General features: G+C 39.2%; 1 protein-coding gene across 1 annotated transcript in view; it reads right to left on the bottom strand.

The window, feature by feature from the left end:
* Positions 1–18,650, bottom strand: part of RIT2 (Ras like without CAAX 2) — a 348,360-nt gene extending 329,710 nt beyond the window's left edge. The window contains exon 1 of the mRNA XM_057313117.1: positions 18,409–18,650. Within this exon, the coding sequence (XP_057169100.1) occupies positions 18,409–18,511 (103 nt within the window). The 5' untranslated portion in view covers positions 18,512–18,650. The remainder of the gene's footprint in view (positions 1–18,408) is intronic.
* Between the last annotated feature and the right edge of the window lie 6,513 nt (positions 18,651–25,163).

Raw genomic sequence — 25,163 nt, 5'->3', positions numbered from 1 at the left:
CGTATTCAAACCACCAGCTCATATGTAAAAATACAAACTTCATTTAAAATTTAATGTCATCATGTTATCTAAACCAAAATGGCATAAGGGAAATTATATCTCTAATATCTATTTATGCATTTATCTGCAGTATAACTTCATGCACTGGCTGATTGAGTAATACTTCAAAAATGCAGATTCTAAGTATTTAACTCAATTGCCAAGACAGTTTGATTGCACAAGATGTTTAACATTATTTCTGAAAAAAAAATATATGTACAGAATTTGGATATTATCTACTCTGCTTCTTTCTCTCTAATATCAAAGGTAAGGAATTTAAAATTAGGCGATATTTGTTCCCTTGACTCTCAGTTGAGAGATTCTGACTTACTAAAACAAGAGTGAATATTTATATACAACAAAATCTATATTTATAATAATCAAAACTTTGCAGAGATATCAACAATCAGGAAAAGTCTCTTATAGGCTACGTGTTCAAAACCCAGAATAAGCAGGGCAGGTAGAACATTGCACACTGGAGAACAAGATGGAAGGAAGAAAACACAGGAATGAATATAAACACCTATTTGTCAACAAGTGTGTACCTACGGTCTGTCAGGAGGTCCAGGAGTTAACATTTTCTAATTAAGACCGTCTGGATCAGCCCCAGCCAAACAGACACAGAAGAATTGAAGAGAATTGTAAAATTTGGCCTACTTGAATTTTCATTGTCCATATGTTAGTAATTCTATAGAACTGAGCCATGGATCGTGTTCTCCTCTTGTCAGGTTATTAAACACTATCCCTTGAGATTTAGAAGGGGACAGTCCTCTTAAAATCAAAAATGAATCCACATTTTTAAGAAAAGCAAAGAATGCTTATCGTATCACAGGATTGTAAAGATTATTTCATAACCTGCCAAATTCCTGTTCAAGTAACAGTAACAGTACTCATATTTTTGCTCCATTCAAGGATACATGCTCTCATGAAAACATGTTATATATGTATTATGTTTTGATGACTGCTGGAGAGATATTTCCACCTTTATATCTCTCATATGTCAAGACTATAATAATATCTAGAATGGCTTGAAAATCATGTTAGTTTGGTCATTAAAGATATTTCATAAAACAACTAAAATTACCCATTTTAACTAACAAATATATGAGTGTCCAGTACATGCTTAGGCTTGGCCATTCTGGGAGAGAAAGAAAGCCTTGTGGTAACATTACAACTGATACTACAGAAATGTATAGGATGCTAAGAGACTACTATGCACAATTAGATGCCAATTAGATAACCTAGAAGAAATGGATACATTCTTAGAAACATACGACCTACCAAGATAATCAGGAAGATATAGGAAAAAAGAGAAGTGTGATACAGAGTACTGATTCCCTAATATTTTTGCACAATATAAACATGTGGGGAGCTTTGCAAACATCCCTATGTCCAGGCTGCACACCAGACCAAGTAAAATCCAAATCGCTGGGAATGGTACACAGGTGGGAGTATTTTAAAAACTCTCCCAAATGATTCCGATGTGCAGCCAAGTTTCAGGACAAGTTTGGTGTTCACACTTGAGTTTATAACAGTATCACCGAAAGAGCTTGTTCAAGTACAAATCGCTCAGTCCCTACCTGAGAGCTTCCTTCTAATTCTGTAGACCTGGGATGGGACAGAATTTGCATTTCTCACAAGTACTCAGATACTGCAGCCACTGAGGACCAGGGGACCACATTTCAAGAACTCTTGGCATAGTTAAAATATTAAACTAGACTTTAACTTAAGGAATTTGTAGTATAGTGAATGAATAGGACAGGCACAGAGAAACTTAAAAATATAAATAAAAATATATTAAGTGTTAAATGAATAGTATAGCTATTCTTGTAAAGTTAGAAATATTGAGAGGAAGACAAATTACGAATTTACAAATTACAGTAGGTTTGAATGTTCACCTCCTGGTTCTTCAAGAACAAATGGAATTTAAATAGGCAGAGAAAATTCCAGAAGGTCATTGAACCTGGATGGTCATTGAGTATGACTACTTAAGCAAAAGTTAGTTAGGGATGCATAAAATTTGTTTAGGAGACAGTCGTGTCCAACTGGGAGCATCTTCTGGAAGCTGGTACTAAAGGATCTACATAGAAATATGGGTAAAAAACCAGAACAAAACAAAACAAAACAGTTTATCCACTGGCAGTAGTAAAGTTCTCAAAGACCTGAAGAGTGTCCCTTATTAGGCTCTTTATTACAATGATCTCCCATGGCACGTTTCCAGCTAGACTCCAGGGAACTCAATATTACATAAATCAAAACCAGAGTCCTATCCTTTGGAAGACCATTCATCACTTTCAGGAATGAGGCATTTTTAATATCAGCAAATTAAACACAAATGGATATTAAAAACTCCAACAGATAATTAATCAATAAAGGTGGAAGCAGAGGACCTTATTAGTTAGATAGGGATTAGCTGGTGTAGCTCAAGTGCTAGCTATAAAATTTGAAAATTAAAAATAATTGCACATGCCAGGAGTGATGGAGAGCAACCCAGAGGCACGTACGAGCTGTGACCTTCCATCATGAGCTCAAACTGAACAGACCATTGAAGCTACCCTTGCTTCTCTACTTCTCCTTTGAATTCATTTGATTCTAAAATCTCATTGTACATGGGGTTTTTCACTTAAAACAGTAGACAAAAGCTTGCAGTGTTGGAAAAAGTATTAGAAAGTCCTTCTTTGAATGTTCGGGATGATTCCAGGCAGTGACCCTTTATGGTCAAACAGAGAGTTTTCTAAAAGGGAAGAAATACTTCTCTTGCTTTCTGAGAAGGACCGGAGGCTTGGGATTTAGCAGCCACCTGCTTTCCTAGAAACTGTTTAGAAAATCTGGCCTTGGCTCCCCATCACTCTAGCCCATTTGTTCAGGGTCACATAAATATGTTTACCTTAAACCTCAAATAGCAGTTGTTGCAGGTAGGGAAGTAAATGAGAAATGCTTTTCTGGGAATAAGGAGAAAGGGAAGTCATCTCAGTACTGGATAAAAAATAGAAAACCTTGTCTTCAGCCTGAATTAGACTGAACAAGTTCTTGGAAAGACATAATAATAACAGTGAGAATAGTGACAGCAATCACAACAGTAGCTAGCACTTACGGAGAAGTGCCAGGTGCTGCTCTAAGCACTTCATTCTCATTAATTCATTGGAAGCGCATGCATTAATTCCTTGCAAGACCAGTGTATCATCCTCCTTATTTGACAGCGAAGGAAAGTGAGATACAGATACGCCGAGCAACGTGCCCAAGATCACAGCACTACTAAGTGAATGACCCAGCATTCGGATGTTGGTAACAGGATTTCAGAAACGTGCTCTTCAGCACTGTACAAAACAAACCCAGCCTTGGATGAGTGAACAGTCACATGGGTGTTTGGGATGAAAGAGAGAAGGTGAAATAGGAAGAACGAAGAAGGTGACGTCCGGGCCGTGAACCTGGGAGAAACCTCCATGCTATTGGCAAAAGACTGTGACAAGAAAGGATCAAATAAGGACAGCAGAGGGGGGAGATTTCTGATTTTCTATTTTGGTTCTGTCTAACTCACGTAAGGCACATTTATGTGGAAAAGATAAGCAGAAAAGTGAATGCCAACAACATCAGCTTTAAAGCTTTGGTGCTGGTAATTTTCCCAGTCTCTCTTTACCATTATGCTAGTTTTTGTGAAGGTGGGGGCGGAAGCTGTGTTTCTCAGTACCCAGAACAATGGCTGGAAAGCAGGAGCTCAATACCTCTAAGCCACGTATTAAATGCATGAATAGTTTGGTTCAAAAACCTCCTTAATAGAGGGAGATTTCCAAGATTACCATGATCTATAAATAAGTTTTTACTTACTCTGTTTCCACTAGAATGTGTAAATGTAAATTTGCATACTTACATTATACCTATTCATGTTTCTCTTTCTTACCTCAACTTTGAGCTATTTTATTAATATAAAGAAGAATTTCAAACATTTATCTGGTGCCCACTCTAAGTATGACCTCTGTTTCATTTGGATTTAATCTTCATATCAGACCTGCAGTACAAGTTCTGTTTGAAAAGGTCTCCAACCCAACTGGAATATAAGCATCTAGTGATTTTGAATGGGTCTCTGTCGTGTCTCTTTACAATGTCAAGAGCTATGCATACTTTCTTCTGCCACATAAGATTTAGAGGGGGCACCAGGCTGGCTCAATCAGAAGGGCATGCAACTTGATCTTGGGGTAGTGAGTTCGAGCCCCATGTTGGGTGCAGAGATTACTTAGAGAATACTTATATAAATAAAACTTTAAAAAGAGAGAGAGAATAAGCTTCTGGGTTTTTAGTGCCAAGAACTTTATATATAATAATCCTATTTCACTCAATGGCAAAAACCACCCTTCTAATTGCTTGGTCCGACAACCATTTCCTATCAATTCTTTCCTCTTCCTTTTGATATTTCAAAAACTACCCAGGATCTTACTACTTCTCTTCTCCACTGCTGCTACCTTGAATCTTACAATCCCCTGGCAAGGGTGGCATTATTATCCGTGCCTAAGAGATAAAGAAATGGAGTCTTCTCAAGTTTAGGTAATTTTATTTCATTTATGTACTGGGAACTTGAGAAAACAAAGACATTCTGGTTGGGGAAAGCCAACAATAACCAATAACATAATAAATAATTGAGTTAGAAAATAATAGGTACTATATAAAGAAAAAAGTGGACCCAAGAAAAAGATATTATGAGGAGGTGTTACACGCAGGTGAGATTTTCAATAAAATAAGCTGGTCAGGATAAGCCCATTGAGACAAAAACGATAGCACAATCTTGAAAGAAATAGCGCAAGCCTAGCAGATATCTGGGGAAAATTATTCTAGGAAGAGGAAAAAGCTAGAAAGAGGCCCTATGGGGAGAGTGTGCATGTGGCAGAAAGCAAGAGAGATGGTAGGTGGATCAGAGAAGTGACATGGGCCACTAAGAACACTGTGAGTGAAACAGGGCCTGTGGCAGTGTTCTAAGCACAGGAATAACGGAATCTGAATTTTAGTTTAAAGGTACCATTCTGAGAAAAGACATCCCTGGGCACTGTTAGTAGAAATGTAAATTGGTGCAGCCACTATGGAAAACAGTACGGAGGTTCCTCAAAAAATTAAAAATAGAACTAGCATATGATCCAGCAGTCTCACCTCTGGGTATTTATCTTTAAGAGATTAAATCACTCTCAAAGAAAATTGATGAATCTCAATGAAATCACTTTAGGCGTATCGCAACATTACTCACAATAGCCAAGATGTGGAAACAACCTAAGTGTCCATCGATGGATGAATGGATAAGGAAAAACTGGTGTGTGTGTGTGTGTGTATGTACATATGCACACACACAACAGAAAATTATTCAGCCATAAGGAAGGAAATCCCGCTATTTGAGACAATATGAATGGACCTTAGTAAGGGTATTATGCTAAGTGAAATAAGTCACAGAGAAAAAGACAAATACTATATGATCTCACTTATATATAGAATGTGAAAAAAAGGACCACTGTAGCTGCTGTGTTGAGAATAAATAACAGGGGATAATGCAGAAGCATGAAGAAGAGTTAGGGCAATCCCGCAGATTGTAGACGGTACCTGGGACTAGGGTGGTGACAGGTTGTAGATGGTACCTGGGACCAAGGTGGTAACAGCTGAGTTTTGAGAAAATGAGACTTCTGGATACATGTAAAAGATAAAGTCGAAAGGGCTTATGACTTGGATGTGGAAGTATGAGAGAAGGAAAGGAGCAATGGCAGCCTAAGATTTGGGGCCTGAGCAACTAGGAAGATTGGAGGTAGCATCAACTGATAAGAGGGAAGCTTTAAATGAAACAAGTTTGGGAAGATCAATGGTTTAGTTTTGGACATATTTAGTTTGAAATTGCTATCAGCTATTTAAGTGACGATGTCAAGTAGAGAGTTGAATACATGACTGGAGTTTAGGAAGGAAGTCTGGAATGGAGATAAAATGTTTTAAACCGTCATAAATCTTTTTCTCCCTGAAATTTACTATACTTTAAGAAGGTACACAAAAGAAAATTTTACAATTCTATGACTGATCACAAAGTGAACACTCATGCTACCACCACCCACATGGAAACAAAAGCATCTCCTGAACTGCAGAGTCCCCCAGGCCCTTCTCAATGACCACCTCCTCCCTCCCTCGACAGGCAACTAATATCCAAATTTTGTGGGTGTGCCTTCCTTTGTGATTTGTGTATATATATAAACCTTATATATGTAATGTCAAATCTAACACAATGGATTTATTCACTCTTATGCAGTGAGCATTTGGGGGATTTAGACTTTTAATTTGGAGACATTAGGAATAATGCTACTATGAACACTCTGGCCATGCCTCTTGATCCACATGTGTGTGAATTTCTGTTGGGTATATATAGCTAGGAATAGAATTGCTAGATCATATGGTCAACTTACCATATCTTCAACTTAATACGTAGTGCCAACTCATTTTCCATGGTGGTTGTATTCATTTATACCCCTATTACATCCTTGTCTCCATTTGGCATTGTTAGTCTCCAATTTTAGTCCTTTTAGTGATGTCTCCTTCTGGTTTTAATCTACATATAAAATTAATTTAATTTCATCTAAAGATACAAAGATCTATAAGGACAGCCATAGGGCTGAATGAAATAATCTAAGAAATTAAAGATGAGGTAAAGTTCAAGGAATAAAACTCTGGATCCTCCAACATGAAGAGATCAGGAAGAAGAAAAAGAAAAATCTGCAAAGTCACCCACCTTATAAGTAGCAGAACTGAATTTCAACACAAGTCTATTCATCTTCAAAGTCCACACTGTTTCAAACATGCTGGGCTGTCTCAGAATTACACTCAAGCAAAATGCAAATAAGCTCAGAGAGGCAGATAACTTGTGTGCTTGTCACAGCAGCGTACTCTATATAAGTATGTTTTCCATTTGCTTTTGTGTGATGAATGAAGTAAGTGGGAGATACGTATCTGAAGGGCAGAAAAATATTAAAGGTGTTTGTGGCGTGGGTCTAAAGAAATTATGAAAGCTGATATTAGATTGCTTAAGCTCTTTCGTTCTAACAAAACATGTAGAAAGAAGTAAGTAGGTAAACAACAGGGAAAAGGGGGGCACAGAAAATTTTCATTTTGTCTTTTAATAGCAGCAACAATTTTACCTATGAAATGGATCTTGCCTTCTTGATTTTAGAGCTCCCTAAAACCAGAAAGAAAATGTGATACCTTGATTATAATCTGGTCCTGTGATTGTCTGCTATTCTTCAGGGTACATCTTTTCTTTCATTTTAGAGTAGAGGTTGTCAAAATTAAATCATGACCTGGGATGATTTTTACCCTCATAGGAAAAATATGTTGAAACTTGTGGTTTCTTTAGGATTCAGAGTTATAATCAAAATCTAACTCAGTTTTTCTCAGTGTTAATCAAGAAATAATTTTTCACTAAGTTAATAAGCATTTTGAACTAAAAAATGCAGGAGTAAGCAAAGTTCTACAGGCTCTTCATTAAGGTTTTCCAAGAATATTTTTTTTTTCCCCCTTAGGATTTTTATTTATTTATTTGAGAGAGAGAGCACCAGCAGGAGAGCCAGAGCACAAGCAAGGGAGGCAGGGAGGGAAGGAAAGGAGGAAGGGGAAGAGGAAGGGGGAAGGGAAGGGAAGGGGAAGGGAAGGAGGGGAGGAGAAAGCTGGGGAGGGCGATGGGAGATGGGGAAGGGAAGGGGAGACAAGAGAAGGAAGGGGAGTGGGAAAGAGAGGGGAAAGGGGAGGGGGAAGGACAGAGGGAGAAGCAGACTCCCAGCTGAGCAGGAAGCCTGATGCAGGGCTCCATCCCAAGACCCTGGGATCGTGATCTGAGAGGAAGGCAGACATTTAACCGACTGAGCTACCCAGGCACCCCTGAGAACATTTCATAAAATCCTTTTCTTCTACCCCACCTTCCTTCCAGTAACAGGTGGAAAGTGATTTGGTAAATAAAACATGAGTGATTTTCAGTGTCTCATCTGCGTTCCGCTGCCAACTGTCCCCGTCATTCGGCTTTCAAGGAATGTGCACTGGTCCTGACTCTACGGTATCTGCCTGGCACACCACCACTTCTTGCAACACGGCACATGCATCTTACTTATTCTTGCCTAGCTGAAATTTTGGTTCACGGCCTTACTTTCACCTCTTTGTGTTACTGAGCATCTTAAACATAGAGCGGACTTATTCATCTTCAAATCCATTGTCACCAAAGAGTATTCATGCTAGCCTGAGCCTGGGTTCCTCCCAAACCATAGCCTCCCCTCCGCTCACATACCTACTATGCTTCTATTGGTTTCAGTTTCTTTCTCTATATCCAGGGCTCTTTGCATCACAGAATTTTAGAATATTGCTTAGTTTTATTTCACCACATAAGTGTGGTGTCTTACTCCCTATCCTTTCTCAAAGATGAAAGAGGGAAATTGAATTTTTAAATATTTTTGAGAATTTACTATCATAGGCTTCACAGGAGAGAAAAGACAATATAAAATCTATTTCCTATCTTGTAGGAGTTTGCATTCAAGATGGGGAGATAAAGTATAAAAAGACTGAAAGTTACATAAAAATGCAAGATTTAAATAACATTTTAAGACCACAACCCAGACACTAGAAGAACCTGTGTAACTGTGAGCAGTGATGAAATGAATAGTCAGAAAGAATTTTAAGCGTAAGGGGACAAAGGCTAGACTGGAGTAGACTGGGAAGATATGAAGGAGCAGAAAATACTTGTGCAGAATCCGGAAGGAAAGATAAAACTGGAGACATTGAGAGAAAGGAAGAAAGAGCTTATGTTGGAATAATTATGTGAATACTATAGGGAAGAAGCCTCAAGAATTTGAAGGATAAAAGTAGAATAATTTGTCTAGAAGACAGATCGTTCTGGTAGTTATGGGTCTTTTTAGATCAGAGCATAGCTCACAGTGAGGAGGGGGAGAGACAGACAGAGACACAGAGACAGAGAGATCAAGAGAGAAATGAGAGATACAGTGCAACAAATCCTATCATACCAGAACCAACATAAAATGACATTTCTGCACCATCTTGGCCTTTGTAACCTCGGTTCTGGATCTTCAGGCTTGTACTTCATCGGACTCCCTCTGCAAGGTATTCTTAATTTTCTACTTCAGCCCCTCACTGATCCCTCCTGACTTCTGACATTTGTCTCTGTTGCCCCATTCCCAAATTTCTGCCCTGTCTGGATTGATTCCTCTACACCATCCAACACAACATTGCTCCCTATGTGATGAGCCTTGGGGATGCCTCCTCGATGATTCGTTCCTGTGGACTTTGGATGTCAGCCTGTGGGCAACGGGCAAGCCACTGAAGATGTTTCAGTAGGAGAAGAGAAAACCAAAATGGACAATTGCCCTGATGGTGAAATAGGGAGCAGAAAGCAGTGAGATGTCCACGTGGGTTAAAAGATGATGGGAGGAGACCAATTAGTTAAAGTACAATTCAATTTCAAATAACAGATGTGCCCCTCATGCTTCTAAATAAAGAGTCTGATTTCTTCCATTTAACAAAAATCAGTCCAAATTCAAGCACAGGCCTGCTGTGTTATAAACCGTAGCCCCTACAAGCAAACCCTTTGGGGCTAGTGTAGCAGGCCAGGCGACTATCCTCAAACCCTCAAATCCTTTCTCTCTAAGGCAGTGTTGTGTGTGTGCCTGTGATGGGTCAATTAGGATGAATACAGGGTTTGTTTACTAAGGTAACTAGCAAGCCACCATTATTATTGTCAGTGAAATTGCTACTCAAGAGACTAAAGCCAACGAATCGATATAAGGATATAGAGAGCAGGAGTAGGCATAGAGCAAGTGGAGGTACAATGACACATTTACAATATTCAACCCAAATCGCATTTTCCTATAACCCATTGAAAGATCTGCCATCTCCCGCTCTACTGAGGTGAACTGCCTTAGGTGGGGATGTGGGAGAGAGGGGGAGGGGAAGGAAGAAAGGAGGGAAGGAGGAAGGACAGCAAGCAATGGATTTATCAAGGATGGAATATCCTGGGCACTATAATTCACCGTATTTAATATTTTCTAATATCATCGATGTAGCAATCCTCTGAGGTGATTTTAAATAATGTCATTTTTTTTTTTTTTTTTTTTTTTAGGATGGAGAAAACAGACACTCAGAGTCTGAGCAAGCTCAAATGGTATTAAGGACAAATAGTTAAAGACAAATTATCCATTTACATTACACGCGTTATCTGGCATTTATCATGTGCAAGGTTTTGTTACACACACTCAAGAATGAGTCGTTGCGGTCAGTATTGGCGTTATCCTTATTTACAGATGAGAAAACACAAGTCTGGGTTTCTGCACACTCAGGCCTCCGGTTCACATTGTTCTGTCATAATTGCTACACCAAGGTGTCATCCTACAGATCAAGGGCAGGTGGGGAACATGGGCAGTTCTGAGCAGAGGATGTGACAGAGGCTGACTCCCGCAGGGCAACGACAGGTTTTGGGTTCCTGCGAGAGCTCCGCAGCCTCCCCCAGCCTCGCTTCTCTCTTCGGTCATCTAAGGATAATCACCACAGCCACACCGCGGTGTCTTGGAGGATTCCACGAAATAATGTACAGAAAGCACTTAGAACAGTATTAGGCACATTAAAGACTCAAAAATCCACGTTATTTTCATTGGGGCAAGCAACTGAAAGACAGAGACATAGTTTGGACAGAACGCGAATTATCCCTCCTGGTGTGTGTACAGGGGCTTAAGCACAGACAACGCTGACACGTTCCTCACTTGAAAGTGTGTGAAGAGAAAGTAGGGAGTGATCAACTCTCTAAGGTTTCCTTCTCCCTTCAGTGAGGAACTACCCAAACACCCAAGCAATGCTTTCCCTGTACAAGCTGTCTTCTGAACAAAGACCTTCCCCTACTACACAACTTATCAAACCACTTAAAAACCCTTGTCTGTTGTCTTATTGTGAGACCGCCAATTTTCTCTACAGTCTTATTCTAGTTCAAGTAGAGATTTTTTCCCTGGGATTCTCAACCTTGTGCATTCTCTGATTTCCTTCTCAACACAACATCCTCAGCTTCCTCCAACGTCCTCCAGCCTGCTCTGGGCTTTACTCATACTCCAGGGAGAATCTGGCACATACTGCCATCTCCCCAATACACTGGGCAGCGGCGGGATGCTCGAGGACCTGCGAGCGTGGAGACCAGAACAGCGCCTATGCCAATGCTGATGTGATGGTGCTGGCAGAGCAGGCAGAAAGGGCAGGACAGATTACCTGGCACAACTGTCAGTAATGACACTTCGCTGGTGTCCGCTGATGAACCAGAAGAGCAGATGGCACTGCTAGCCATGGTCGTCAGAGAGCTGACATTAATGCGCAAAACCCAAGTGATTGAGTTGAGCACATTGCTGGGCTTTGAAAATAACAGCCAAACTCAGCAGTCAGGGAGTTTCAGGCATGCTTGTAAGCAACGCAGAGAATTGCTCTCTGTCAGTGTACTCAGGACCCCACCACATTGCCAAGACACACACACACACACACACACACACACACACACCAGTCACCATCAGCAGCCTAACCTCCAATTAAGAGAAGCAGACTTTATGCCGTTTTATTTATAAGAGGCACCATAGTCCAATGGGAAAATCCAGCATCCAGGAAGTCAGGAGGCTTCTGGTTCCAGTGCTGGAGCTGAGCAGCTAAGCCACCTACGGGAGGTTCCTCTAACGTCTTGAGCCACAACGTACATTGTTTTCAAAATACTATGTGTACATCGCTCCCTGTGCACCTACCCCATTGCACAACAGTTCTCTGTTCATGCATCCTTTTCACCCCACTAGACAGGGTGGGGGGTGTCATTGTTGGTAATAGTTCAGGGCCTTTCATAGGTCTAGATACACAGACATACACAGATACTCACACACGCACGCAGACACACGCAGACATACACACACACACCCTCTATTCTTAATAAAAGACAGAGAAGGTTATTTCCCATTTGTGACGGGAGTTTCTTTCAATTACTCTGTAATATACACATATAGAGAAAATATTCTCCCTAAAACTGATCAGCACCCAAGAGATTTCAAAATCCACCTGATATATCCAGCACCCCATTTATTTTCTTCACTAACGTAATTCCAATTTTTAATAATTTCTTATTACTGAGTTACTTGATTTTGTCAAGCTGAGGGGCTTGTCCTCACTTCCCTATGTGGATGAGGCCCCCAGGGGTCTCAGAATGAACCAGAACACAGGATGCCCTTGGTGCCTATACCTTGTTGACTCAGAACATTCCATGCCTTTCCCACCTAATCAGGGTAACACTCCATAGTTTCTACACAAAATTAAAATCTGCCACGTACTTTGGTGTCTGTGATTTTGCCTGATGTCTGCAATGGATCTATGGAGATTCAGCTGAAGTCAGAACTCAGGTTTATTGTACTGTCTCCTCAAGAAACACAATGAAAACTCTCAGCATGGGAAAATGAAAACAGTGTGAGCACTGAACTGATAGATACGTGGTGCCGCGGGCTCATCATCTCATAGCTCTGCGTCTCTGGGTACATCACTTTTTTCTGTGGGCCCAGCTTTCTCATGTATGAAGTGCAGACACTGACGTCTACCTCACCAGATCGAGGTGAGGAGTAAACGGGGTCAGGTGAATGCCATAGATCATTGGCCACTGGGGCTCCGAAGTGAATGTGTACGTGCAAGGCACCCAGCACGCGGGTAGTCAGGGATCGATACAAGTTCATTCATCTCCAGGCCCTTTTTCTGATAAAGACATAGGATGGTACTAAGTCTTTTTTATCAGTTTAAAATCTATAGAGTGCATATAATTGTGGAAATATTGTTCGTCAACATCTTTTACCTGAATTACACTTTCAATCATTATTTGAGCCAGTGGCTATCAATTTACTTTTCTACGGAGCCTTACTGGGCCCTCTTGGCCAATTCTCGCCAAGGATCGCAGTGAGTGATAATGTGCTGTATGACTAGAGTGTTGACAATTAAGGGGGAGAGCAGAGGGCCGCCCAGTCTTGAAATCTTTTCATTTTTCCCTTGTTTATCTTTTTCCTTTGCCTTTGCAATTCAGAGGGTTCAAATAACACATGGTCATGATGTGGCAATTATTCAGCTTTGTCAGATCCAAAGTTCTGCTAATGAGGTAAAACCCAGAGCCTTGGGGACAGGGATGATGCACGGGGTTGTTTGCCTTGATTGAATTCATCAGATAAAGGCTCGATTTTCTACCTGCTTATACCAATTCATTGTGGTTGAAGCAATTGGTTTTGTGCTGCTTTCTGTTTACCTCAGAAAATATTGTTATTGCTTTCATTTTATAAAATCCTCCTTCACAAAACTCAATGTATAAAAGAGACAAATTGTAGGAGAGTGTGGGGCAAAGTAGGATTGCCTATTTTGCAAATGAGTTTCCTCTTAAAAAAAATCACAATGGATGCATTCTAATCAATTCTGAGTCCCCTAAAACTCTGTTTGCTTTCACCTTATTTGTTTTGTTTTGTCTTACTTTTCAGTTTTCTGAGATAGTTTGACAGCGTGACTTAGGGGAGATTTTTCCAAATGCCCCCAAAGATACCAAGTTATCAAGGTCCCTCCATTATTATGATAGCCCTCACATGGCTTTTTCTCTTCACATGCCCTGTTCCTGTTAAATTCTCTTCCTCTCCATCCTCTGCTTTCTCTGTACTGTTCCTTCCCAACTTCAAGAAATGCCATTCATCCCTTAATACACAATGCAAGTATCACCTCAGCTGAGATGCCTTCTTAGCTTTTACATGCAAATCTAACCACCACTTACCCTGAGCTTCCCCAGTTCTTATGTCAGAGAATGAATATAAACTTCTCAGTTTGTAGTAAACAATATATTTCCCCCCATGAGCCGGTGAGCTCCCGGAGGGCAGGGGTCACGGCTAGAGTAGCAGTGAGGAACAACACCCTTTCCCGACCCAGTCACTTGCATACTACTTCAAACATATTTCACTCTTGACAAAATTTCACCAAGGTAATTCCAAAATGCGTCCTAGGGAGTGGCGAAGTCCATGTCAATCTCATCTGATATTCGAATACTTCCCCTACTTTTCTCACGGAATTTGATGGAAAACAATTTCAAGTTAGAAAACGTGAGTTACTTTCTTATTTCTTACTTCCTTTTGTATACTCTTGGACAAAAATCAATACTTCCATGCCTCAGATGCCTCGTCTGAACACAGGGACCAGATGACCTGCTTGCCTCAAATTATTTCACCCTCAATTCAGATCATAAAACAGAGTAGGAATAATGTATCTTGGAAAGTAAGGTCTTATTGTTATTGGATAAGATCTGCTGTCTGAGTCTGAGCTGGAAGGACCGGATGGGAATGCAGGGGAAGGAAGCAGACACTAGCCATGCTCTGTCATGGGAGAAAAGTCTTTATGTTCCAAACTACAGAGACAGAGAAAAGTTCACGCTTAAAAACAACAACAAGGATTGTTTAGACTCCATTAAACTCTTAAACTATAGCTGTGAGTTTTTACTTTTTTCTCTGTTTTGAGGGAGGGGAAAGGATGGTAGGCAGTGGAACAAAGAGAGGGAGGCTAGAATGTGCCTAATTCACTACCAAATTCACTGGGTAACTGATCCAATTTCTTTGACAATACCTTATGTAAAAACTCAGATATAGAGTAAAAACAGCTTCAAGGGGGTCAGGAGGGTTGTGTTCTAGATTTGACTCTGCCACAACTGTGGCATGAATTTGGCAAGTCCCTTCAACTTCCCGGGCCTCGGTTCCTCCAGCTTTCAGACAGAGTGAGGAGTCTTTTTTGTTCATCCTGTTTTCTCAGTATTTACAACACTCTTGGATAATATTAACTTTTAATTATATAAATATAAATATGATATAAATATGTTTTCATTTATAAATAATATACATATTATGTTTGTGTACTATAGATTTAAAATCTTTAAAGCTATAGATACATAAATAAGAGTGTTAGTCTAGATGGTAGAAATCACTTTTAGATATAATATTCAAGAAGTAGAGAATGCATCACCAACAGGCCTGTTCTTTTTTTTTTTTTTTTTCCTTTTTTTCCTCTTGTTTTTAGAGAGAGCGAGTGCGTGGTGGGTGGGGGAGAAGCAGAGGGAGAGGGAGAAAGAGAATCCCAAACACGCTCTACACTCACAGTAGAGCCCACATGGGGCTCAATTTCATGACCCTGAGATCATGACTTGAGCCAAAATCAAGAGTCTGATGCTTAACTGACTGAGCCACTCGGGTACCCTATTTTCTTCTTGATAGTAAGTGGTAGAACTCTTTGTTCTTTCTTCTAGGGTGTCAAATAGAATGTAGAAGAGTCAGGTAAAATGTCACAGAAATCTATTACTACCTCCGTGGCCAAGCACAAGTGGTCACCGTGGGCTTCAGTTTTTCCATTTGCAAATTGGCAACAGCTATTTAGATTGTGAAGACTGGAGATTAGCATGAAAACCACGTTTCCATAACTGCCACAGGAATGTTCACTTCCTTCTTGCTTCCTCTCTATGGGAACTAGCACAGGGCCCATGCATAATACCTGCTCAACAACTTGTTGATTGGTGGTTTGAGATTTCTCAAACACAGTACTGTTATTTACCCATACATTTTAAATCTTGTGGGAAATCCTGTTTCAGTGAAGTTGCAAATCCTTCCAAAATTTCCTACTCACCAAAAGATGTCTTAGTAAAATATGGATAGGGGGAAAAAATCTAATTTCACAGTAAGCATAGACAATCTCCAAGATTCTGTTCATTTAAAAATTATGGTTCCAGTAAATTGAGTTTCTCATTCATGTTCAAGGCAGACTCAGAATGACTCAGAATTAGAAACAGATGATAGCTTGATACATCTTTAGTTTCTTCAGAACAGCAGATTTCTCCTCAAAATCCCTTCACACAACCCACCTGAATAGGTTTGTGCAATTCTTTCACATAAACCATTGAAAATTGTGGGAAGGAAAGTAAATCGGGGCTCTGTTGATCCAGATATTCAGCAACACAAAAAGTGGCTTTTTTCTTAAAAAAAAATTCAGTTCACTTGAAAGCAAACATTTTAACCTTCAAAAGAGGTTAATGTTGAGAATCAGTGCTTGAATATGTATATACTGTCAACACCGAATGAATCAGAGGGCGAAGCTCAAGAGTAAGATATGACTCGATCACTCTGATTCCCAACGTTTAGCCACGAAGACAGCATGTTTTGGACCTGGAATTGTCCTGTGAATTATATTCTCTCTAAAGTAACAGCACAGCAGAACTATTAACCATCTTTTATTCTTAACCATCTCGGAGGTGAACTGGCTACTCCTGTGTTAATCACACTGAAAAAGTTTTGCTCGACTATTTAATGTAGACAGTGAAGGGAAGAGCAGCCCAGCGTGTTGTTATGTCAAAGATTTCTGCCAACATTCCATCATGTCAAAAATGTCTGGTTATTGGGAAGGTGACAATGATTAGTCAGTACAAAAGTATACGGGGAAGGTCAAAACAGTAGACATAATATCACCTCCAGGATAAGTATACTGCTAAAGAATGCCCTATCCTACATCTCCTCTCTCTGTGGTCCATCTCCATGGAATATATGACTAAAAACCAGTCACGCTATTCCCACATCCCCCAAGCTCCTGGTGAAACAGGAAAATACCCAGCCAGCAAGCAAAGGTAACCCACAGGCACACTGTGGGGCTTTCGCAGCATCTCTCTGACCTTACAGACAGCTGCTAGCATTTCTGTTGATTTGTCTCCTGCCTTTTTCTTAGAGCTGTTTCTCTCCTATTTTATTCTCACATTGTTCTTCCTCCTTGCATCTGACTATATTCTTTCAAAAGATAGTTTTATTTCGGATTATTTTCTCTTTATCCTTCCTTCTTCTTTCCCTCCCTCCCTAATCCTTACCTATTTTGATATTTCCCCTTCAAACTATTAAAAAAAAAAAAAAAGAAAGCTTTTAGAAAATTCCTCATTCCTACCCAGTTGTAAAGTTTTTCACTTCACGTTTCCTTATTAGAAGAGATGACTTATTTTTCTCATTTAGACCAAGAATTTAGTAATTGACGAAATCCAGATTCACCTATTTCTTTTATTTTTATAGTAATCCATTATGGTGTTTTTTTTAGGGGGGAGGATGTGTCAATTTTATCTCTCTTCCTATTTTTCTAACCTCTCCACCTTTGTTGTCGGCTAGAGTCTCACTCCCTATTCTCCTTTCTTTACTGATCAACTTTCTTACCACCTGTGGACTCACTACCAAATTATCAGCTTTTTGGGGGTGGGGATATTTCTTATGCCAAAATCTTGGCCTCAACTTTGAATCCTTCTGTCAAGCACAAAACTATGGAAGATATATATATTATTTATTTATTTATTATTTATTTATTTATTGGTCCATGTTAACTCTAATATTTCTTCTGTTTTCTGACATCCCCACAGATGTATCCCCCATGGGGATCTTTTTGAATTTATATAAAAAGTTATATTTACCCTTTTATTTTCTAGTGCTAACCACAGCCCCAAGATAGTCACCGTAAGATCAGCCTGAAACACTACTACCTACTGTTTGAATTTGTTATATTTGGCCTTTTGAGCCCCACAAGAAACCCCACCACTGACAACTTCTTTTGTTGTTGCTTCTTTTTAATGTAGCAAAATAAATCTACCAGTCTTTACCTCCATTAGCATCCCCTATCCGCTTAAGCATGTAGCTTTCTCTTCTAAACCTGTTAACCACAAAATTTGGTTTGATCACCCTGCACAGTTCCCACAAAGAATACCACTCCTCCAGCCCCTGCCACTTTCAGAAACCAACTTTCTTCATGGCTTTCAAAGACCACACCATACTATGTCAGCTCAGAGACAAGGAAAAGGGGACAGGAAGCTCCTAATCTCAGAAACAAACACAACAATGAGCATTGATAATCCTGCCCCTGTGTTTGTGTTTGCGTGTGTGTTTCATTGACTAGTCATAGCACCTCCTTCTTCATGTGAGTATTTTTGAGAACAGGAGCATATTTTTCTGATATCATGGCTATTTCATAAATATCATGTTATTAACTTTAAAAAGGACATATAAATTACAATCAAATATCACCCAGCAGGAAATCAAAGGAAAAAAAAAAAGCTCTTCTTTAAGTTCTATACATTATCTCTGGCTCTTTCCATTCTCCTGACTCCTCTACATCTTTTCAACAGTCCTTATCACTTTTAAACATCCTTTCAGATACTTGTGTTTAACTGCTACAGCTAGCTAGCCTCCCACGGCATTATTATTATCATTACCATCATTATTCGCTCTATAGAGTTGCCTCTCCAGAGCTCCCTCCTTCCCCAGCATTTGTATTAAAACTTACCGCTTTTACCAACTCCCCCAGCTCCCAGCATTACAACCTTGTACTCTCTGGACCCGCCTGATGCGCGGCTGGGGGAGCAGCTGGCTTCGTTTTCTACCTCCATCTTACCCGAGAGACGGGAGGAGAAAAAAGAAAGAAAAAGTCGCCCGTGTCAGGTGCTCGCTCAGATATTAAGCAACTCTAAAACTGTGTCAAAAGAAAGGTTTAGTACGAGGTAAGAACCATCAGCGTCGGGCTGGCTGCTGGTCCTCTGCTCGAGCGGGTCTCATAGCAACCACTTCAATTGCTTCCAATAAAAATCTGCCTTTTACACCCACCCCCCTCCTTCCTATCCTTCACTCTCACGTCTCCCTCAATTTCTCTCATTCTCTGTCTCTGTTTGTTGTGTTTTTGTTTTGTTCCCCCCCTTTCCCTCCTCCGTTTCTTTCTTCATTCCCCTTCCTCACTCTGTCTCTCCTTTCTCTCTCCTGCCCCCTGCGCGGTCGCAGTTGTTAGAAGCACGCATTTGGCTACTTTCCAGGCTAGGCTGCTGGAATGGAGTGAATCTGAGACTTAGAAGATGCTATATGTCTCACAGGCTGACATCTGTAGCTACAGCTTCAAAGACACTATTTTCTTTTAATCAGAGTCAATTAATTAAGAAAGATGTCTGCTGCTTATCTCCTTGCTTCCATCTTCTTGCATGGTTTTTCATTCTGGGAAAAGAGATGTTACCAATTGAAAAGAAAAAAAAAAAAAAACAAAACACCCAGTAACTCAGGGCTCTTAAGGATGGGTCTTTAGTGTTATTGAAATAATAGCTGGCTAGCAGAAATCGTTTCAGCTCACTTGACAGCTGCAGTTCTAACATAAGGAGGTATTTGAATTAGGTCATTGTCATGTTTGGACACGGATCATTCTTGTTTACACTAGTTTATTAAGGATAATCTAAAACACAAGGATTCTGCCAAGCATGAAAGAGATACTTAATAAATATTTTGCTGACAATTATGACAGTATTAAAGATCCCAGAAGATTCTTTTTCAAATGTCCAGACTCCTACCTCTTATTTGAATTCTTTCAAATTCTGCTCTTCTCTACTTTGTCTGTTTTTCTTTGGGAAATTTCTAAATTATAGAGGTCTTGGAATGCTTTCAGTAATCACTAATTGTCATAGTCAGACCCTGTCTTTCAAACAAGTGATAATGATGTTCTGTATGTTTGTTGTCTCTTTTCAAATTGTGAAATTGTATCATGATTAGATGCAGTCAAGGGTTTGGTGTACACAGGCTTATCTTTCTGTTTAGATGTTAAGTTTCTCTAGGAAAGAAACTATATTTTATCAGTTCCTTATGACTCTACAGTGTATGACCAAGCACTGGGCACAGAGGAGATGCTCAACATATTTTTGTTGGTAACTGGAGAGGTAGCAAATAGTCATAGGCTCTAGAGCCTGACTGCTTGTGTTCAAATCTGGACTCAGCCACTTCATAGCTGTGTGACCTTGGGTAAATTATTTTACCTCTCTGTGCCTCAGTTTCTTCATCTATAAAATGGATTATTAAACCCCTGCTCTATTAACTCATTAAGTGAGCTGAATGTATGCACAGTGCTTTGAACAGTGTCTGGCAAATTGTAAGCACTATTTAATTGCATGATTATGATTATGATTATTTTGAGTTAATGGTGCTCCCAGCCCCTGTTCATAAGCTTTCACCAGAAGAGAAAATCATCTCTACAAGTGTTTATTGGCCATCTGCATGCCTTCTTTGCTAAAGTATCTGTTCAAAATTTGTCGAAATAGATGTATCAAGATGTTTGTTTCCCCATTACTGAGTTTTGAGCATTCTTTCATATTCTATATAAGCCTTTTATCAGATATATGTTCTGAAAATATTTCCCCCCAGTCTGTGGCTCTTCTACAGTATCTCAAAGAGCAAGAGTTTTAAATTTTGATGGAGCCCAGTTTGTGCTTTCCCTCTGAGCTTTAAAAATGAACCTGCCTCCTGGACGCTGCCATCAAACACCCTGCTTGTATCACTCATCCTCAGCAAGGTCAGTATCGTTCTCTGTCTCTGCAGGGAGCATGCCACCCTCCAAGTTCTAACTTCAGTTCAGCCTCTTCTTGTATTTGACCTCTGTGCCTGAGGAATCCTACAGCTTGTCCTCCCTGAGGACAGTCTCCCTGCCCTTTCCCCTTTCACACTACTCAATTCATTCTGTACACGAATGTCAGGGAAATCTACCGAAAATGTTAACCTGACCGACCCTTTTGTACATATATTCATGAATCAAATGCCTAAATAACACAATCTAATAGCCTAGAATGCCACATAGGGACACAAAGAATTTATTCCAGTCTTGTGTCCTCACACTCCATAGAACAGAGTCAGGCAAAGTGGGCTACTTGCCTTTCTTCCAACAAAACTGTCATTTCCATAATTGGATCTAATAAAGAACTGTAGCTGTAGTATAATTATCCTTTAATTGATTCATTGAAACTTTATTCCTCAATGAAAAGAGATATGTAAACAGTAGCATTTCGCTTCAAGGTCTTTCTGGTTTTTGTTTCTACTTCTGGTGCAAAATTCTTATGACCTTGAGCAAATCATTTGCCCCTCTGGCTATCTGTTCCACCATCTGTTACTGTGTTTTCCATGTCAGCCATTCTGATTTGGTGGTAAAACACAGGAATTGTCATGCCAGCTGTGTCCTTGGTGTTCTTTTGTACAATTATTTTAATATTGGTTAAGAGGAAAGAGCCTATGGAAATGTCTTTTAACAGTAAATAGATGAGTAGCTTGTCAAATATCAGCGGGCATTATGAGAGGGAAATTTAGTGTGTTAGCCTTCTCCTGAATGTTTAATGCCTCTGTCCGTACTCCTCAAATGGAAGTCAGCAAGATTTTTCCCTATTTATAGGGAAGATGAAAAACATGAAGGGCAGTGGGACTTTCCCAGTCATAAAACTTTCTTTGTCTACCTCTTTTTTGAAATTCTAAGGTACTCCACTCTAGTCCCTTCTCTTGAGTTACTAAGGGCCACAAAACTGACTGATGTTTGAATTTTGAAGCATTCTAATGCTACTGATCTTCAGTTTTAGTTAGTGAAATTTTGTGAATTTGCATGCCTGGTTCCTTAACCAATGCACCCAAAAGTCTAAGGGAGTGTGTGTGTACTCCTGTGCATGTGTGTTTGCATGTCAGAGATGAGGGGGAAGAGGGAGGGAGAGAGAGAAAGGGAAAGGGAAAGAAAGGGGGGGGTGAAGAGAGAGGAAGGTATCTTCCAGGTGTATACATGGTCATTGAAATGCAATAGTTAAGTAACTGAAGTTATTACATGGCAGATTACTAAACGCTTAGGAAAATCATTAAATGATTGAAGTTTATATTTGCTTCCTCTAACCTACCCTGGCACTTGCCATCCATTTTGAATGTCACATGATTCCCTTTGAGTGCTCATGTCCGTCAGATGAAGACCCAGGTGTTCCATGTTGTTTCAGAGCCACTCAGCTCCCTGAGCAAGATCCAAGTAAATGCCACCTCATTTCTGTCAGCTGCTGCTCACCTTTCCAGTCCTTAGAGGACAAGCATTCCTTCAAAAGGAATACATTAACCTATTTACATGGATATCTTTCTAAAGTCCTTTAGGGACAGCTAAAGTATCCAGTCGCTATGGAAGCCATCCTACTTTTTCTTTAGGGGGAGCTTAGGCACATCCATCTCTTACTTCTCTAGTCACTTACAGGCAGACCTTTCGACACCCTTGTCAGCATAAGCCACTCTTCCCTTTATTAGAGTATTTACGATATTTCTTACAATGATTTATTTATATTCCATTTCACTTTACTAAAAAATGGTGACCCTGCCACCATATTCATCTTTATCTCCCCAGAGTTTAGCACGGTGCCTGGTGTGTACTACATGACGAAGCCATTTTTATTTAATGAGGGAATTAATTGTACCAAGTGGGTGCCTGTCTGTTGCACTATTAATTAAATTAACCTTTCAAAGTGTATTATTTACTATTTGTATCCTAATGAAAAGATAAATCATGGAGGGAAGAAATAGTTAGCAACTTAGTTGATAACCTCTGGGTAAATTCATGTTTGACATGCACGTTCTCACCATGAAATGTAAGACCTTTGTAAGCCAGAAGAGAGCACAACTGCTCAGGACAAGCAAACAAAACTGGAAACATCAAGTGGAAAAGAGCTGATTTTGCAAATGGGAAATAGAGTTCCATCTGCACCACACAGACTTCTGTATCACATTGACCTCCTCATGATAATACTCAGTAAAATTCACATTAGGTGTTAATAATTCTTGTGGAATAACTAAACTTTTTTCCTGAAGGGTTATTAAGGTTGAAATATCTGAAAACAGGGCTCTTATACATGATCTAAGTAACCTGCATTCATTCATTTATTCAGTCTAACATGGATTCATTCTTTAAATACAGATTAACTTGCTTATTCTCAAAATCATTCATTCAACTGTGTTAGGGTTTTTCAAAAAATAGAGGAAAACACAATATAGTCCTTGAGTTTGAAGTGATTTTGTCCTCATGTGGGAGAAAGACACCTACATACCAGTTTCTGGAATAAACCAGCATGTAGTAGGTAATTGAATAGATGAATGAGAAGAGTCGAGTCTGATAGGAACATGGGGGGAAGGAGAGACTGATTCAAATAAAAAGACAAGGTGAGGTGTCAAGGAAGAGGGAGTACCTTGGACTACACTTAAAATAGGACTTCAAATAGAATATATGACAAAAACAGGGTATTCAAAGATTAGAGAATAGAGTGTTTGGTGAACTGCAAATTAATACTATATAGTTGATGCATAAGAACCTAGGATCATTGTCTAAAATTTAGGTGGTAGGTGAATTACCATGAGCTTTAAATTGCAGCATACAGAGTTTGGATTTCTTTCCTTTCCTTTCTTTCTTTTTTAAACTTTATCTTTAAACAAAGCATGGTGCCCAACTTTGAACAGTAATGCAAGCTTCTGATTAGAAGAAAATCAAGGTCTTGATCAAGTTACTTTTCTTTAAGTTTTGTGACCCTTTCAAATTCCAGTCATTTGAAACTAAGCTCAATTTCTTTATATTTATTATTGTTGTAGTCACTCATTTCACTCAGCTGTCCATAATTTGCTGAATTGTAATCTACTTGAGAAGGGAGCCCCTACATTTTTTTTTTATATTTCCCATGGTTCTGGGCCCAGGTGCTGACATATCAAAAAGTATCAATAAAAAAGTTAAGACTTTTTGACCAATAAACTTCATAGTAAAATCTGATGTGGTTACTACAGATTGCAATTTTTACTCTTCAGTCATCAAAACTGACTTTCACCTTGTAAAAGCAAAATATTAGGGCTAAGCCTATTTAAACACATGGACAAGATAATGGTATGAATATCTAAACCATAGAAGACCAAAAAATTTTGTATACTAATAAGTTTCAGAAAAATATCCAAATTTTCTATCTGCATTTTATTGACCAGAGATTTCAGTTGTCTTTTACTTTCATACGTCTATGGTATAATTATATTAATATATGCAATGATAACTCTGAGGCTATGTGAGATAATGTAATATTCAAGAAATATTTAATTTTATTCAGTATAATTTTGATACATTTTACTTGCTATGATTTTATCTTGTAATAGATGCCAGTCAATTAATTATCAGTTTGAATTGTTGACTATCCAGAATACATTGTGTTCAAGTTCTGGATAAATAAGAAGCTACTAAAACTACATTAATATACAAAATGGTGCTATATCAAGCTTTTTAATATTGTACTTGGATAATTTATATTCTGTTACAAATACCACACAGCCTTGTTATTAACATTAAGATAGTAGTTTTCTACACTTAAAAATTGAGATAGTGTTACGATTCTACCAAGAGTTAGTTGTGAGACTGTCTCAGTTTCCCCTGAGAGTAAAGAAATTAGAATTGGGGAGGTGCCTTGAATACATTTAGGATAACCTTCCATCTGGGGAAGAGATCTCATACTCACTGATTACTGATCAATTCTTTGAATAATGAGTAGAAGAAAGTTTAATACTTTACAAAATATCCCACTATGACCACCTATGATAGTGGAAAAACAGATTTTGGAGTAAGAGAGCCCTCATTATTGATCTGACTTCTTTCACCAACTTATTAACAGTGTGAATGTGGACAAATCTTCTCACCTCTCAGAGCTTTAATTTCTCATCTGCAAAACAAAAACCTAAAATATTTGGTATTTGTGAAGTTCCAATGAGATGATATAAATTCAGTGCCTGGGAACACTCATTTATGGTGTAAAATCAGAATATTAGAAAGTTCACTCATTTATCAAATACCATCCAAGAAAGAGAGAAATGGTCTGTGGGTGTTGGTCATTTCAGTCCCACACAAGTGGGTACTGAATTGAAGCAAGGACAGAGCAATGGGAGAGGTGCACAGTTTGTGCCAAATCATGGAGGAAATAGCAGTTAATGCTTGAGGCCATTGTTCCGTCTAGTATGTGCTATGTAAGAGGGCGTGTATGTGTAGGAGGGAACACTAGGTGTTATACGTAACTCACGAATCATTGAACACTACACAAAAAACGAATGATGTACTACTATACAGTGGCTAACTGAACAAAATAAAAAATTTTTAAAAAAGGAAATATAAAGACCATAGTTACACTAAAAGAAGAAGAAGAAGAGGAGGAGGAGGAGGAGGAGGAAGGAGTAGGAGGAGGAGGAGAAGGAGGAGGAGGAGGAGGAGGAGAA

Source organism: Ursus arctos, unplaced genomic scaffold (assembly GCF_023065955.2).
Source record: "Ursus arctos isolate Adak ecotype North America unplaced genomic scaffold, UrsArc2.0 scaffold_17, whole genome shotgun sequence".
NCBI classification, from domain to species: domain Eukaryota; kingdom Metazoa; phylum Chordata; class Mammalia; order Carnivora; family Ursidae; genus Ursus; species Ursus arctos.
This window is presented reverse-complemented; position numbering and strand designations above follow the sequence as displayed.